The sequence below is a fragment of the Eulemur rufifrons genome, chromosome 29 (assembly GCF_041146395.1).
Source record: "Eulemur rufifrons isolate Redbay chromosome 29, OSU_ERuf_1, whole genome shotgun sequence".
Lineage (NCBI taxonomy): Eukaryota > Metazoa > Chordata > Mammalia > Primates > Lemuridae > Eulemur > Eulemur rufifrons.
In genome coordinates this window covers 23,041,823-23,058,903 of record NC_091011.1, presented here as the reverse complement: position 1 = coordinate 23,058,903, position 17,081 = coordinate 23,041,823, and the positions used below count along the sequence as shown (strand labels likewise).

The window sequence follows — 17,081 nt, the reverse complement described above, 5'->3', positions numbered from 1 at the left end:
CCTATTGCAGGAACAGTGGTCAAGCATATTTTAGGTGTAACCCATTTTCAAAATGAGATCTTTGAAGATTGAGTTGTATGGGGGTGGGTCCAAGGCTATTTTTGAGACACTGGGAGGAACCTCATGGAAAACCATGCAAATATGTGTCATAGGCTAGGGAGGAACTCAGGCTAGGCTTCCTCCAATGAAGTAAAGGATGGAATTTCTGGCAAACCTATAAATTTAAACCACCTGGCACCTGCAGGCGCACTCGGGTTGCCAGAAATTCTTGTGCTCCCCTTTGAGGAGAAGCAGGCAGTGGCAGCCCGGTTAAATCCAATCAGAGGCTCAGTAAAGACATCAAATAGATGACCTTTGTCCTCTGGGTCCTGGGGTGACCCTCAGGCACCTCCCTCTCCTATGTGCACTCAGCTGAAGTCCTGTAGGAGGAAGACTCTTGACCAGGCAGCAGATATTCCGTAATCCTCCATTTGCTGTATTTTAAGGCAGAAGAGGGGACTGTACATTTTAGGAAGATTTTGCGCAAAAAATAAGACAGCTACCCAGAAAATTCAATTAACTATTCTGGTTATATTGGGATTTTTATGGAAATTGTACCGTACCCAATTTGCCAGAAGTATCTTTGCTAATCCAAGTTATTTTTATTCCTTCACTGTAATACAGTCTTTCTAAGGTAACTGTCATCTTAAGATACTTAAGATATTTTCATTTTAATATGAAAATATAATTTGATTTATATAGCAGTTATTAGCTGTTACACAATGAATTGGAGACTATATTTTATAGAAAAATGTACTTATTAGTGTATGATCGCATAGTAATTGTATCATTCACTCAGTACAAGGCTAGCATGATTCTAGGAACGCCCTGCAATTTTATGTTAATATTTCTAGTAACTTGTTTTTCCCTCTTAGGTATATAATAGATAAAAATGCCTATGTAAAATTGAAGTTTTGAAAAATGATATCTAGATTCATATAAAGGCTGTGTCTATTGTGAGCCAACTGATGTGAAAAGCACAAAATACAAATCAGGCAACCCCGGGCCCTGAATCTCTCTTATTGAGAGAAAAAGCAAGAAGGGTGAAATAAATCATATTAATTATGTAATATTTTCCCCCCAACTCTCTTCATTGTAAATTTCACTTAGTCATTGACAAAATAGTTTTTGTTTTTGTCTCATTCTAAAAAAATAATAAAACTGTTCCTGATTTTGACTGTCTGATAAATCTGTTGAATTTGGTTATAGCCCACTGGCTGTGGGTCTCAGTCCTAGAGTTCTGTTGTAGATGGGGAGGCTTGGCATGTCCTGAGGGCCCCTCTGCCAGGCCCTTTGTCAGATGCTTTGCTACTCTGATTGCAAAAGCACTGAATGCCCCACGTCTAGCTAGCCACAGCCCAGCAGAACCTAGGTGTTTCTGGGTGAGTTGGTTGGGGACTAACATGTGGCTTGGTTCCTGAGGATTGCCTGTGGTTCATTGCTTGGATAGCTGTGTCGGTCCAAATTGCTTAGGGGAATTTTAAAAGAAATCAGGGCTCCGATCTTTGCTCTTTTGGCTTAGTAAGTCTCATGGAGTGTGGGAATCCATATTTTAAAAAACCCCCAAAGGGAATATTTGGTGCAGGCAAGGCTGGAAAATACTGATATCATTTATTTCCAGAATGTGCTACTGAAGAATTCCACTTACCTTTTTTTTAAGGTTGGGCTGTAAGCTGACTCACTCCTGACTGCCTCTCTATGCTCTTCACATTAACCTGCTGCTTCAGTTGTTTCTATAATTGTTGGTGTCCAGTGTTGAATGCAGAGTCCTCAAACTACAAAAATATTCAGGCCCCAAATACTTATGAATCTGTAGAGTTAGTGTTCCCTACAAACTTAATTTTTTTTTAAAATGAAAGGATATGTATTTTATAAAGTTATTCCTAGGAGCAAAAAGCCAGGAGGAAATTTGCTTGGGCATTCCTCTATTCATATCATATTTTATTTTATTTTATTATTTTATTTTATTGAGACAGGGTCTTGCTCTGTTGCTTGGGCTAGAGTGCAGTGACATCATCATAGCTCACTGCAACCTCAAACTCTTGGGCTCAAGCAATCCTCCTGCCTCAGCCTCCCAAGTAGGTGGGACTACAGGCACACACCACCATGCCTGGCTAATTTTTATTTTTTGTAGAGTCAGGGTCTTGCTATGTTGCTCAGGCTGTATATAGCATTTTATAATAATTGTTTTTTGAATTACCTAACTCATGCATTGGATGCTAATTCTTTTAGGGTAGAGATTTTGTCTGATCTCTCTGTCCCTACTCAGGATAGCACCTGCCATGTAACAGGCAGCCAGTGAACATTTGCTGAAAGCAGGTGTGAATGAGTAAGAAGTTGATAAGCTTATGTCAAAGATGTGGGGTAGTTGTCTTTTCTACCTTTCTCCTAAAGCTGTATATAAGTTAATGATTTTGTTTTTCTCTCCTAATGATAGGCAAAGGAAAATCCTCTAAAAACAAACCTTGAACTCATTACAAGATATTTTCTGGATCACTTTGGAAATACAGCTAACAATTTTACTCCAGAAACCCCAATCCCTGCACTCTCAGTTCCAAAAAACAATAACAAATTACCATTGAGATGTTCAGAGACCACGCTGGTAAATATATATGACCTTTCAGATGAAGATGCAGGATGGAGAATGTCATTGTCAGAAACAAGCAAAGCCAGGTATCTCTTCCCATTTACTCTGTGTATTAGTTTCCTATTGCTGACATAACAAATTACTATACATTTAGTGGCTTATCAGCGCTTATCAGCCAGTGTTCTCTATGTGTGTGTGTGTGTGTGTGTGTGTGTACGTATATGTATACGTACGTGTATGTGTATATAAAGAGGTTTATTTTAAGGAGTTGGCTCATGCGATTGTGAGGGTTTACAAGTCTAAAATCTGTAGGGCAGGCTGGGAACTCAGATAAGATTTTAATGTTACAATTTTGAAGAAGAGTTCTTTGGGGAACCTCTTAAGGCCTTTAACTGATAAGATGAGGCCCACCCACATCATTGAGGATAATCTGCCTTCGTTAAAGTCAACCGATTGTAAATGTTAATCACATTAACAAAATACCTTCACAGCAACATCTAGACTGATATTCGACTAAGCAACTGGGCACCATAGCCTAGCCAGGTTGACATGTAAAATTTAACCATCACAGTGGTGTAAAGCAACATGAATTTAGTCTCTTACAGTTCTAGAGGTCAGAACTCTAAAATCAGTCTCAGTGGGCTAAAGGCAAGATGTCAGCAGGGCCACGTCCTTCTGGAGGTTCTGAGGGGAAAGTCTACTTCCTTTTCTTTTTTAACTTCTAGAGACCACCTACGTTCCCTGTCTCATAGCCCTTTCTTCCATCCTAAAGCACATTACTTGAGCTCTGCTTGTGTCCTTACATCTCCTAACTTTACCGCTAACTTTGATTCTCATGTCTCCTATTATGATAAGGACCCTTTTGATTACATTGGACCCATCAGAGAATCCAGGATGATCTCCCCATCTCAAGATTCTTTTTTTTTTTTTTTTTTTTTTTTTGAGACAGAGTCTCACTCTGTTGCCCAGGCTAGAGTGAGTGCCGTGGCGTCAGCCTAGCTCACAGCAACCTCAAACTCCTGAGCTCAAGCGATCCTCCTGTCTCAGCCTCCCGAGTAGCTGGGACTACAGGCATGCGCCACCATGCCCGGCTAATTTTTTCTATATATATTTTTAGCTGTCCATATAATTTCTTTCTATTTTTAGTAGAGATGGGGTCTCGCTCTTGCTCAGGCTGGTCTCGAACTCCTGAGCTCAAACGATCCGCCCACCTCGGCCTCCCAGAGTGCTAGGATTACAGGCGTGAGCCACCGCGCCCGGCCTTCAAGATTCTTATTTAATCACATCTACAAAATCCCTTTTACCATATAAGGTAACATATTCACAGATCCCAGGTATCAGGGTGTGGACAACTTTGGGACAGTCATTATTCGGCTTCCCACACTCTGTGTTTTCAAAATCTCTGTCGTGGAGCACTGTTACTTTCCTGTAGGGGCCATGAGAACGGACTACTTTAGTGACGGAGAATACTTGTGATTAAAAATGTTTATTTTAAATTCCATGATTTGTAAGGTTCAGGGGCTCGCTTTATTTGATTTTCTTTAAAAGAGGGGTATAGTAATCTAAAAGGCAACAAAACACTGTAGAGATGGGAAAAATCTGAAAAATAAGGTCTTTTGAAATGTCAGGAAGAAAATGAATTGAGATTCTTGATTGAACATCTGTTATCTGGAGAACATTAAATTACAACTTTAATACACTGCATGTTGTCACCAATAGTGTGTTTAACTTCCTGGGAATGAGTATTTTCTTTGGGTTCTGTTAAAAAGCACTTCCTTTTCTGAGGGTGGCTGAAGCTCAGGGCAAGGGTGTCAAGCTGCCAAAAGGTGGGACCATTACAAACAGTTAGGTCAAGGCTTAAGCTGTGAAAGGTCTTGAGGGTGGCATGAAGAAGCTCCTCTTCCAAAGGTGCTTACTGCCTGGCTGGGAAATTCATCATTCAGATACAGTTCAAAAAGCAGCAAGGAAGCACTGGAAGCTCCTGAGTCCCACCCAGTTACTCCAGCCAAAAGCTTAGGGGTTCTCCTTGACTCCTCCTCGTCTGTCATTTTCTGTGTCTGTGAGCTCTTCATCCCTAGTGATGCTAGACCCTTTCCCTCTTTCCCCCTTTCCTTGCCCCAATGGCAAGGGCCTCAGTTCACACTCCATCCTTTTTTCCTGGATAACTCCCGTGGGCTTTTCCTTGCTCCTCAGGCCTCTGGTGATCTTCTCCTTGAATCCACCCTCGACCTAAGATAGTGTAAGCTTTCCACAAAACAAATCTGGCCATGCCGCTCTCCTGCTGAAAGGCCTTCAGACACTCCCTGTAGCTTTCAGGATAAAATCCAAACTCCTTAGGATAACCTGCAGACCCCTATGTGTGACCGGCCCCTGCTGTTCACCTGAGCATGTCCTGCCTTGCAGGCCTGTATGCTGGTGCCTGGGCCCTCACCTGGGTACCTCCTGCTTACTGATTCTGTCAGGCTCAAGTGCTATCTTCACTGAGAGCCCTTCCAGATTTCCCCAGCCTGGCTCCAGCCCCTTCCTTGACATGCCCCAATCACAGCATGCAGACTTCCTTCCCACACGTGACCTAGTGCTTGGTGAGCAGCTTGGCATAGAGTAGGTGTCAGTTCCCATTTACGCCAGAGCCCAGTGGTAGAAAATAGCTGAGCCTTTGTCAGAGGAGTGCTGGCTTCTGAGCCATCACAGGTAAGATTCCCCTTCACCTGGATCTCTCGCTCTGTCTCTTGTGCTGTCTTTTTCTTTCTCACTCCTTGCTTGCTCTCACTATTTCTCACCTTCATTTGCTCTCTTACTTCTTCTCTCTTTCTCTCTCTCATACACACACATGCACTCCCCTCCCTCTCCAGGAAAAAAAGCCATTGGCACACCTGACGCCAGCTTTACCCAAACAGTCAGGGAATGCCAAGCTTGCCACGAGTTTTACCCACCTCTCTCAGTGGTGTGCAGTAAGGCTGGACTCAACGTATCCCGTGATGGTACTGAGGGGTCACAGTTTTCCTTATTCGCTCTGGTCTGGATGCTCTTTAGACTTAAGGACTTGGATCCTCTGATTTTTTTTGCTTGTTTACTGATATTATTTTGTAGTCTGGACCTACTCTGATACCAAAGTATTCTTTTCCTTTTGTGATGAAGCACTGGCTAATTAGAAATCATCATATATGTATTAATGAGCTTATACCTGTTGATAATACCTGTTGAATGAGGAATTTATTGTTGTGACTGATTACTTTTGGGGAGTTTGTTTTGATGGAAATATTCCTTTTTTTGCAGACATGACAGTCGTGATGGGGATGTACTTGGTAATTTTGTATCACCCAAAAAACCCTCACACAAAAGTAAGCCCACGCAGACAGCCCCAGCTGGAAGCCCCACCGTGGCTTCTGCATGGGAGAAGATGGAAAGGCATCACTTGTCGGAGCCTTCCTTGGTTATACAGAGGATCGGAGAGAAGACCAGGCCAAAATCTGGCCTGATTGTGCGAGGCATGATGGCCGGGCCCACCGCCAGCTCCTCACAGGTGGGGCTGATTCTCCTTCTGCTGTTCTGAGACTGGAGGGTGAGGACTGGGCCAGGCTTCAGGCATGCCTGGATTTATTTGGGGTGCCCCACAGCACAGCCCAAGAAGGGGGTATGTGTGGGGGATGGGACACCTGCCTCTGTCTTCTCCCTGTCTCTACTACAGTCAGTGACCCGTGGGGCCTTGAGCAGGCCTCATCTCCCTGCCCTCCATTTACCCATCGTGTCTATGAATTGGATGTCACGGTTTTATATTCTTTTGCTGAGTGAGAACACACCTACCTAGCTTTGTCTTTGTAATTCAAGAGTGAAGGACCTGTCCAAGTTTAGAGAATAACTTCTTTAAAAATTAAAATTATGATAGTTAAAAGGAAAGAGAAATCCCAATCCTTATAGGTTTATTTGTTCTGCCTTTATTTTTTCTCTTTCAAAAAAAGGCATTCTAAAAATTTAACATTGTTGTTTTATAGTTTCTCATAAACAAGGATCATGGTAGGGTTCCATTGGGCAGGAGAACTAAACCACATGAGAGGAAAAATGAAAAGGAGTTTGCAAAACAACAAACAAGCAGAAGAACAAAGCAAAATCTAACACCAAACTTAAAATGTAATATTAGTCAAATCAAGGAGCCTAAGCAAACCAAAAATAGATTGTCTGTGTCCACAGCCAGCCACCTGCGCTCTCACTTCCCTGCCCTATGTTTACCTGTGGGGGGTAGTTGCTGGCACTGTTCTCTCAATTCATTCAGAATTAGGACAGAAAGAAGTGGATTCTCTCCGTGCCTCTGCCTCCATCTTGTGGGATCTTTGGTCAAGGTTTTTATTTCTCTTGGCTGTGGTCTCTTGTTTGACTAGCTATATAAGGCCCCTTGGGGCTCTGGAATTTCACTGTTCTTGGAGTCTTGGTGTCCAGATCAAGGAAGAAAGAGTCTGCTTGCCTCTGTGTGGTGTAGGGCACACCTTGATGCCATGTCCCATCCCAGGTGTCTTGTTGTTGAAGGGGGACATTCATAAACAGTACCATGTCCAGAAGAAAGGGCTAGAAAGGTGAAGAGTTTGGAGGAAATTAAAAGATTTGGAGATGTTTAATCTTGATAGAGGTTGGCAGAATGTAAGAGATCTCACATATGCAGGTAGGAATAGCCTACTTCCATGTACAGACTAGCAATCTTGAGCTTAGTCTGTAAGCCCCCTGAGAACAGGGACTCTGTTGTGTTTATGTGTAGCATGTGGGTTGTGCTTTCTGGCCCTTCGCTGGATTGAGTGGCGTAGACTTGGCTCCATAGAGCACAACTTGCACCAGTGGGGGGAGGTTGGTATAGGAGCCCTCAGTTAGTCAGAGCTACCCCAGCGGTGGAACAGGTGGTTTTGGAAGGGACTAGGCTAGTTGTATTAAGGAGAAGTTAGTACCGTATCTGCGGGGGACACTCTCAAGGGGCCCCTGGCTGGTTGAGAGATTATATCAGTGGTTCTCAGACTTTTAAGTCTGAGGATCTCTTTATACTCTTAAAATTATTGAAGAGCCCAAAGAACTTTTGTTTATATGGGTTATATCTATTGATATTTACTGTATTAGAAATTAAAACTGAGAAATTAAAAAATATTTACTTACTAAATAATTAAAACTAATAGTAGTAAACTCATTATATTTAACACAACATTTAAAATATTTTTTTTTATTTTTTTTAGAGATAAGGTCTTGCTCTATCTCCCCAGCTGGCCTCAAACTTCTGGGCTCAAGCAATCTTCCTGCCTCAGCCTTCTGAGTAGCTAGGACTACAGGCATGTGCCACCACACCCGGCCTTACCACAACATATTTTTAATTAAAAATTAACTATATTTTCCAAAACAAAAAATTAGTGGGATGAGTAGCATTGTTTTATATATTTTTTGCAAATCTCTTTAATGTCTGGCTTAGTAAAACACAGTTCAAGCCTCTTATTTGCTTCTGCATTCAGTCTATTACAATGTGGTCTTTTGGTGGAAGTGTATGAAGAAAATCTACCTCACATAGATAAGCAGTTGGAAAAGGGAAAAGTATTTTAATAGCCTTTTCAGAAAACTGAGGTGTTCTTTTTGATCCTAAGCCAACACTAGACAAGTTATAGTTTCTTAATGTAGAATCTTAAACCTTATCTATAAACTTTCTGTATTTTGCCAATGTCCATTGGTCTGTATTGCACTCTGAATTTTTTACCCTGCATGATTCAGTAACGTGATGCATGGTCATTTGGAAAATATTGGTTACTGAGTTATATATTAATAGATCTTCCCAATGTGGACACATTTTATTATATAAAAAAAAAATCACACCAAAAAACTATGTTCATTGATGTTACCACCCAATTCATCAGAAAAGTTTTTCAGCATTGCAGAGCCCTTTGGCTCATGGTAGCAGATACAAGTTTTCCAAAACTCTAAATTTACCTGACAGCTTGTATTTTATCACTGCAACTATACATCATCTGTTTCGCTTGAAGTGACAGGCTCAGTTGATTTTCAAGAAAACGCCTGGCAGATGCGCAAGCCTGAATAACCACAGTTTGTCTGTCATTGGTTCCATGGAGAACCCAGCAAGTTCACTCACAGCTGAGATGGTCGCATGCTGCCAGCCGCGTCCTCCGCACTCAGCACATGCTTATGTGTACCCCTTATTTGTTCACACAGAATATTGAAAGATGTTTGGAGTCTAGACTGAATAAAATCAATAATTTTTATGCTTTAGTATGGATATTGTTCAGTGAAATTAGCATTTTATTCATTTATTTTTATTGCAAGAATACCCCAAATACTAGTAAAGTTCGGTGCCACTGCCTTGATTCATGCCCAGGGCCAGCAGTTTTTCCCACTGTTACTTTGCATGCAAAGTCAACACAGTGAAAAAAGGCAAATCAAGTCATTTTTATTACTATGAAAATAGTTTCAAGTTTCCAAAAAGGGCCTGGAAATTCCTAGGGATCAGTGGATCATCCTTTGAGAAGTAGTGGACCAGATGATGCCAGGGTCCTGCCTACCATGACATCCTAATCATCAAGTGTATACAATTGAGACCCCCTTTGTAATTGTGGTACGAGGGGGGTGACTTGAACCTGTTTTGCTGCCAAGGGCATTGCTGCAAACTGCTCCTTTTGGGTAATTGTTTTGGAAGGTAGGGTTTTCCCCTGGAGTTTCTGAATCCTGTGAAGGATATTGAAGGATGAGTTGCTGTAGAATTTTGCTGTATTTTCTGGAAAGCATTTTGTAGGCCTTTGAGTATCTTGGCCATACTTATTGGTTGTTCAAGAGAAAAGTGCCAAGGATTGCTGGGTAGTTCATCATTTTTATTGCTAGATCAGCTCTGTACTTAACGATGACTTAAGAGGCTGGGCTCCCTGCAGCAGCTCTAACTCCGCTAGCCAGAAGTTTGAGTCTCCTTGGGAATGGTGACTAATGTCTTCCTCATTCTGTGCAGGGGATGCCCTGGGTGGCCTTTGGAGGAGGTTTATAGTGCCCAGTAATTTCCCCTAGGCCGGAACACTACAAAATTAGCTTTCCTTATTTTAGACCAAGCTTTACTATTTGGTCCTGAATTACTTCTGAAAATGTTGAGAGGTCCAGAATTTTAAACCAAGGAAAAACCCAGTAGGTCTGTTTTTGTTCCTCTTTCCACCCTCCACCCACCACTGATTAGTAACCATATGAGTTTCCATTTCGTCAACTAATCATTGAGCATAAGAGGATATTTCGGTTGATTTCTTCTGGAATTACTTTATTTAAAAAATTAAGCAAATCTTGAGTGCTCACTAGGTATAGGCCACCCGGCTGGGAGTTGTGTGGACACCAGATATGAGTAAAGAATGGCTTTGCCATTCCTGATCTACCATCAGGAGGGGATTAAGACCACATGTAAGTGGGGACAGGGCAGACAAGTGCAGGAGTAGTGAGCGTTTGTTGACTGCTGCGATATGCCTGGCTCTGTGCTAGTGCCTTACCAGTGTCTAGTAAGGTGCTAGTGTCCCATTTAACCCTTACATGGCCTTGTGGGAGATAAGTATCACAGGTGCCCTATTCTTCATCTGAAACCTTTGGGTTAGATGTGTTTTGGAATTCAGAATTCTTTTTTTTTTTTTTTTTTGAGAAAGGAAGTACAGTGCGTGAACCACACACTACATAATGCCTGTAGTAGGGTTTGTGGTAGCACCCCGTAAGCAAAAGATATTACTGTTTCTGCAGCTAAGCATATGAATACTCACACTTTAAAGAGACTATAAGTAACCTTACAATAGTTAAAAAGAATTTGCCACAGGATTTCAAACAATACTTTCATTTTCAGAGGTTTTGGGATTTAGAAATGATAGGTATTGGATTGTGGACTGGTTATATTACAGGCGAGGACGTGAGGGACAGAGAAGTTAAATCATTTGCCACAGGTGACACAGCTGGTGGGGGTGCTGCAGGAATTAGAAACTGGAGTTTCTAACGTCTTTATCTGCCATGTGAACCTGCTGTCTGTGAGGGGTGTGAGGGAACGGCCGAGGCCCACTCTGGGGTTCACGCAGGGGGGTTGGTATCAGCTAAAGCTTCACAGAGGAGGGAGCATTTGAGTAGCACCTCAAAAAATAGGTAGCATTTTAAGGTAAGGAATTAGAGATGAGAAAAGCCATTCCTGGGGGAGGGAACATCATGGACAAATGCTTGAAGGGGGATCAAGTATTTTCCAGCTCCCCTAGAAGGGGGCCTCACTGCCTTTGTCCTCGCCCTTTTAGGATTCTTTCCGCAGACGCTCTCTGAGGAGGTCCCCAGCCTTGAGCAGCACCATGCAGCCCCAGGAGGAAGAGAGCCGGAAGGTGCCCGAGCTTGCCACCTGCACCTCAGCCTGTCCAGCCCCCCAGGACATCCCAGCTTCGGGCAATGGCTCCATCTCCAAGAGCCTCCTGGGTCAGCTAAGTGAACTGATCATAGAAAAGCAGAAAACCCCTCCCAGCAGCCCTCCCCACCTGCCCAGCAAAGGGCTGCCCCAGGGGGAGAGGGCCAGGTGGAAAGATCTTTCGGAGGACAGCCCAGCAGTGGACAGCAGCACAGACACAGATAGGGCGCCCTTGAAGTTCTACTTGCCTGGCGGGAGCTCCAGGATGACCCAGGAGAGGCTGGAGAGAGCGTTCAAACGGCAGGGCAGCCAGCCCCCGCCTGTCAGGTGAGCATGCTGTGCAAAGCTGATGGCTTTTCAAAAAGAAGTCCCACCTCTCACATGTTGACCGATTGCTAATAGCTTCCCCAGGGACTTCTTAGGTGCCTTGGTCTCTCATTAGCAAGTCTGTGAGGTAGGCAACGTAGGGTTGATTATGGCCATCCGGGAAGAAACTACCCAGGAAGAGCTGCAGAGGAGGTTTCCTTGCCCCATCTCACTTCTTCCCAAAGCCAGGGAAAGCTTTAGCAGATAGTCCGAACCAAACCTGCAGGGACATGGCCAGGCAGCTGTGAATAAGAGATGTTCCCTATGGGGGGCCAGGGATACAGTGAGGAATCAGCTCCCGCAAGGCTCCTTTTAGGCATATTTTCATTTATTTGTTTTTTACCTTATTCTTACTTTTATTCCTTCACAGTAGGCATTGATGGTTCCTACGTTGATTGATGTTTGAATGTTAAACCAACTTTATGTTCCCAGAATAAACCCACCTTTGTTGTGATGTTTTTATATATCATTGCATTTGATTTATTAAAATTTCATGTATGGTTTCTGTGTAAAAGTTCATGAAGAAGATTGGCCGGCATATTTCCTTTCTTGCAACACATAGCCTTTTCAGATTCTATACCAGGTTATAACAAAAGTGGTCCCTCTTTTTCTATTCTCTTGAAGAGTTAGTGTAAGATTGGTGTTATTTCTTCCTTAAGTATTTGGAAGAATTTACTGGAGAAAACTTCTGAGCTGAAAGATTTCAAACTATATATTACAATTAAAAAATTGTTTTAATTCAAATTTTCTATTCTTGTATCAGTTTTGGCAAGTTTTATTTGGAGTTTGACCATTTTATTTATATTTTAAGTTTGTCAGTATAAAATTGTATAATTACATTATCCGTTTATCACTTTAAAATTTATGAGCTCTGCAGTGATGTCTCTCTCATTCCTGGTGTTGGCAATTTGTGTTCTCTCTCCCCCCCCACCCCTCGACTAGACTTGCTGGGAGTATATCAATTGTATAATATTTTCAAAGAACCAATATTTGGCTTTATATATTTCCTATTTCATTGTTTCTGCTCTTATTTTTATTGTTTTCATTCTACTTGAGTTTAATTTGTTATTATTTTCTGGTTTATTGATATGGATCTTAACCTATTCTCAACTTTCTTCTTTTGTAACACCTTTTAAAGCTACAGATTTCCTTGTAAGTAATGCTTTGTCTGTATTCCACAGGTTAATATATTATATAATCATATAACTTAGTTAAAGTATTTTCTAATTCCTTTGTAGTTTTTTTTTTGACCCATGAGTTATTTAGCCATATATTGACTAATTCAAAACATTTGGGGTACATTTCTGATTACCTTTTTGTTTTTGATTTCTAGCTTATTTCTACCCTGGTGATATATATGCTCTTTGTGATTTCAAATTCTTGATATTTGTTGAAATTTTCTTATGGCCCAGTATATACTTAAAGCTTATCTCTTATAATCAGCATGTATTTGGAGTTTTTAATCTGACAATTTTTAATTTTAGTTACAGTAATTATGGTATTCACATTTTTCTTTTACTTGAAGAACTCCCTTTAGTATTTCTTTAGTAGGTGTGCTAAATTTTTTTTCTAGTTTTTGTTTGGAAAGGTCTTTACTTTGCCGTTATTTTTAAAGATATTTTTAATGGGTATAGAATTCTAAATTGGTGGCTTTTCTTTCAGCACTTTAGACATGTCATTCCATTGCCTTAGGCTTTCAGCATCTTTGTTGGTAAGTCAGCTGACAGTTTTATTGTTACTCTTTTGAAGATAATGTATTATTTTTTTTTTTTTTAAATCTCTGGCTACGTCCCTCTCACTCCCTAACCCTGCTAGCTTTTTAAAAGATTTTTTTTTCTTCTTTGATAATGGTTTGACTACGATGTGCCTAAGTGTGGTTTTCTTTGATGATTCTGCTTGGGAAGTGTAGAGCTTTCTCTGGTTGTAGATTGATACCTTTTATCAGTTTTGAAAATTATTGTCTATTATCTTTTTAAATATTGCTTTTGTCCCAACCTATTTTTTCTCTCCCGGGACTCCAGTTACACATATTAATATAACAGATTTTTCACTATATTTGTGTTCTATAGTTTTTTCTATTTTTTTTTTTTCTTATTTTTTCCATCTTTCTCTTTCTCTGCTTCTATCTGGATATTTTCTCTTGGTCTATCTTCCAGTTCATGTTTTTTCTCTTCTGTCATGACTAACATGCTATTAAACCTATCTAATAAATTCTTAATTTCACTGATTTTGTTTTACCATTTTATAATTTCTATTCCTTTTTAAAAATAGATTTTTTGAATTCTTTATCTTTTTCTTAATTTTCTTAAGCATATTATCCACTGTCATTTTAAAGTCCCCATCTAGTAACTCTGATATCTGCATCACCTGTGAGTCGGTTGCTATTTCTATTTTTCTTTTGAATTTTGATAATTTTGCCCTATTTCTTTGTATTTCTGGTAATTTTGATTGAATCCCAGACATTGTATAGTATGTAAATAATTGCATAGGTTCTGGTTAATGTTACCTTCCTCCAAAGAAGATTTAATTTCCTTTTGGTAGATATTAATCTGTTATTAGTTTTAGACTATGTAATTATCTTCTCTCATTCTGTTATTTATGTATGTAATAACTTTGTCCATTATGATCTTTGTTAAACTGATGTGCTTAATTTGGGCATAATCAAGCTCTTGTTTGGCACATGATTTATATTTTTACAGTTCTTTTTATTAAGTTCTTTCTTCCTTTTGTTTCAATGATATTCTCCTATGTTTTTTCTATTAACTTTGTAGGCTTAGCTTTCATAGATTAGGTATTTAATCTTTTGTATTTTGGGGGATGAAAATATCTACTTTTGTTTTTCTGTGTATGGTAAGACAGTTTTCCTAGCACTGTCTACTTTACAATCTGTTTTTTCCCCATTGATTTGTGAAGCTACCTTTACTTTCTATTAAGTTCTCATATAGACATGGGCCTGTCTCTGAGCTCTCTATTGTGTTTCATTGGTATTTTTTCTATTTATTTATTTAATTAGTTTTTTTCCCCCCTAAAACCACATGATCACACTTTTGATTATTATGGCCATCTCGTTCTAGCTTAGTGTCTTGATAGGGCCAGTCCTCCTCCTTCCCTGTTCTTTTAGGGTTGGCATAGCTACGCAAAGGTCTTTATTCTTTCTACAGGCCTTTTTCCTTGTTCACCCAACATGTCTAGCTTGTTTCTACATGAAGGATAATTGGCTTGTCCCCTTGCTGTAAAGGCACTGCTCCCAAATAATCTCAAGACCGTCTCTTTCTTGTCAGTCAGGTGTTCTGTACTCAGAGTGGTTTTCTTTGACTAACTTTACCTCTGCTCCCTCATGTCCATCCTGTTTTGTTATTTTCACTGCACCTATCATTACCTGAAATTCTTTTATTTATTCACTTATGTATTATCTGTCTTCCACAATAGATTATGAATCTCACGAGAGCAGGGAACTTTATAATCCCTGTGGCTAGAATAGTACCAGTATACAGAAGACACTCAATGAATATTTGCTTAGTACTGCTATTACTATTAAAAACAACCACAATAGCAATAGGAAGATCAATAAGCTTTTGATATTGGCCTTTTTTTGTGCAAAACATTATTCTAAGTATTTTAGGTAAACGTTTGAAGCAGGAAATACTATTATAACTTCCATTTTACAGATGAGGAAACTCACTCAGAGAAGTTACTTTCTTTACTCAAGTTTATGCATCTAGTAAGAGCCTGGGCAGGGATTTGAACCCAGGAAACTACCTCCAGAGTCTAGTGATGGAGCTTACCCTTCTATTGGGAAGAGGCAGCTCACAACAAAACAAGTAAATACATAACATATCTGAGAGTTATAAGTGCTACAAGGAAAAATAAATCACGGAAGGATGATAGGGAGCCCTGTGGACAGGGCTGCTATTTTAAAAAGGGGTAGCCAGGGAAAACCTTTTAGGGACGATGACACTTCAGAGGAGATAGGGAACAAGCCCTTTGATCCTTGGGAGCAAATGCAAAGAGAGCAGCTGTGCACAGGCCCTGCAGAGGAAGCATGTTGCTGGCTGAGGCTGGAGTGGATGAGGGAGAAGAGGGAGTGAGAGAGGAAGAAAGCTCAGTCATGTAGAGTCTGGGAGGCTGCTGAATGCACTGGCTTTTACTCTAGAGATACGGGAGCCTTTGGAGGTTGAGCAGAGGTATACTGTGATCTCAGTTATGTTTTAACGGGATCCCTCTAGCTGCTGTTTTGAGAATAGATTCAAGGAAGGAAGTGCAGAAGCAGGGAGACCAGTTAGGAGGTAACTGCAGTAGTCTAGAAGAAAGCTGATGGTGGCTTGAATCATGGGCAATGAAGGCAGTGAGACATGATTTAGAATATATGTGTATGTAAATATATACAAACACACATATACAGTCACGAGTCACCTAACAATGGGGATATGTTCTGAGAAATGCATCATTAGGTGATTGCATCATCGTGGGAACATTGTAGAGTGTACTTACACAAACCTAGATGGTACAGCCTACTACACACCTAGGCTATATGGTGTAGCCTATTGCTCCTAGTATGCAAACCTGTGCAGCATCTTACTGTACAGAATGCTGTGGGTAATTGTAACAATAGTAAGTATTTGTGTATATAAACACATCTAAATGTAGAAAAGGTACAGTAAAAATATGGTATTATGGTATTATAATCTTATGGGACCACCATTGTATATGTGGTTCATCACTGACCAAAACTGTATGACTGTATCTCGCTGTGATTTGCCCATGGATTAGTTGTGCTGTATTAGAGAAAGAAAGGAGGCAAGGATAACTCCAAAGTTTTTTGGCTGAACAACTATTAGAAGGGGGTTGCCTGTCCCTGAAATGAGGGAGACTGTGAGAGAAGCAGGTTTACTGTTGTCATTGGGTCACAGTTCATACCTTTGGTCTGCCATAATGTTTTCCTTCAGTCTGTTGGTGTTACTTTGTTGACTGGCCTCCCTGTGACCTATGGTCAGGGATCATGTGTTTGGAGTCCACACATGTGAGCACTGAGCTGTCCTATTGCTGTTGTTGTGATAGGACAGTTCTCTTCAGGCCTTGGGGTCTTATTGAAGCTATTAAGGGACTGTCTTTCACGGGGCTATTACTAGAGCTCAAGTTAGTAGGATTGCACATAGCTACTGTTTGATGATAATAAAACTGTCTTGCCTTTATGGCAAGCACTTATATGTCCTGTGCTTGCAGGTTGAATTCTGTCTTGATCAGATCTCTAGCCCTCTCTTGGCCTCTATGCTCTTTTCTATAAGTGAAAGGGTTGGGTGGGCTGCTCTATAGGAGCTCCCCAGCCCTCCCTTCTACACATGGACTCGGGTATGCCTAGACCGGACTTCTGACTTATTTTGTGATCCAAGAATCACAGTCAATGCAGCTGACCTCTGAGGCTCATTTTGTGTAAATGATGAACATATGAACCAGGGTCCTGTGACTTTGGTGTCCCTCCTAGACTGTGGGCTCCTCTGAGCTCCTATAGAGCATAGTAAAAGGATTTAGCAATCTGGAATCAATCCCAGCCCAGAGTATAAGGGTCTGTCATTAGAGGCCTGATGTCTGCTGTTCTTGGCTGCAGGGTTTTGAGCTGGAAGGTAGGCTGGCTGGGGCGAGGTTAAAACCTGCCCCAGGTTAAACCCCTTTGCCTATTACTTGTTGAATGGTTTCTGTCTTAAGGTAGGTTCTCAAGAACAG

General features: G+C 40.8%; 1 protein-coding gene across 1 annotated transcript in view; it reads left to right on the top strand.

Annotated features, from left to right (window-relative positions):
- The window catches only part of MINDY4 (MINDY lysine 48 deubiquitinase 4), a 110,349-nt gene that overhangs the window by 5,783 nt on the left and 87,485 nt on the right, over positions 1 to 17,081 (top strand). Inside the window, exons 3-5 of the mRNA XM_069462591.1 lie at positions 2,477 to 2,712; positions 5,903 to 6,149; positions 10,894 to 11,321. Coding sequence (XP_069318692.1) covers positions 2,477 to 2,712; positions 5,903 to 6,149; positions 10,894 to 11,321 — 911 coding nt within the window. The remainder of the gene's footprint in view (positions 1 to 2,476; positions 2,713 to 5,902; positions 6,150 to 10,893; positions 11,322 to 17,081) is intronic.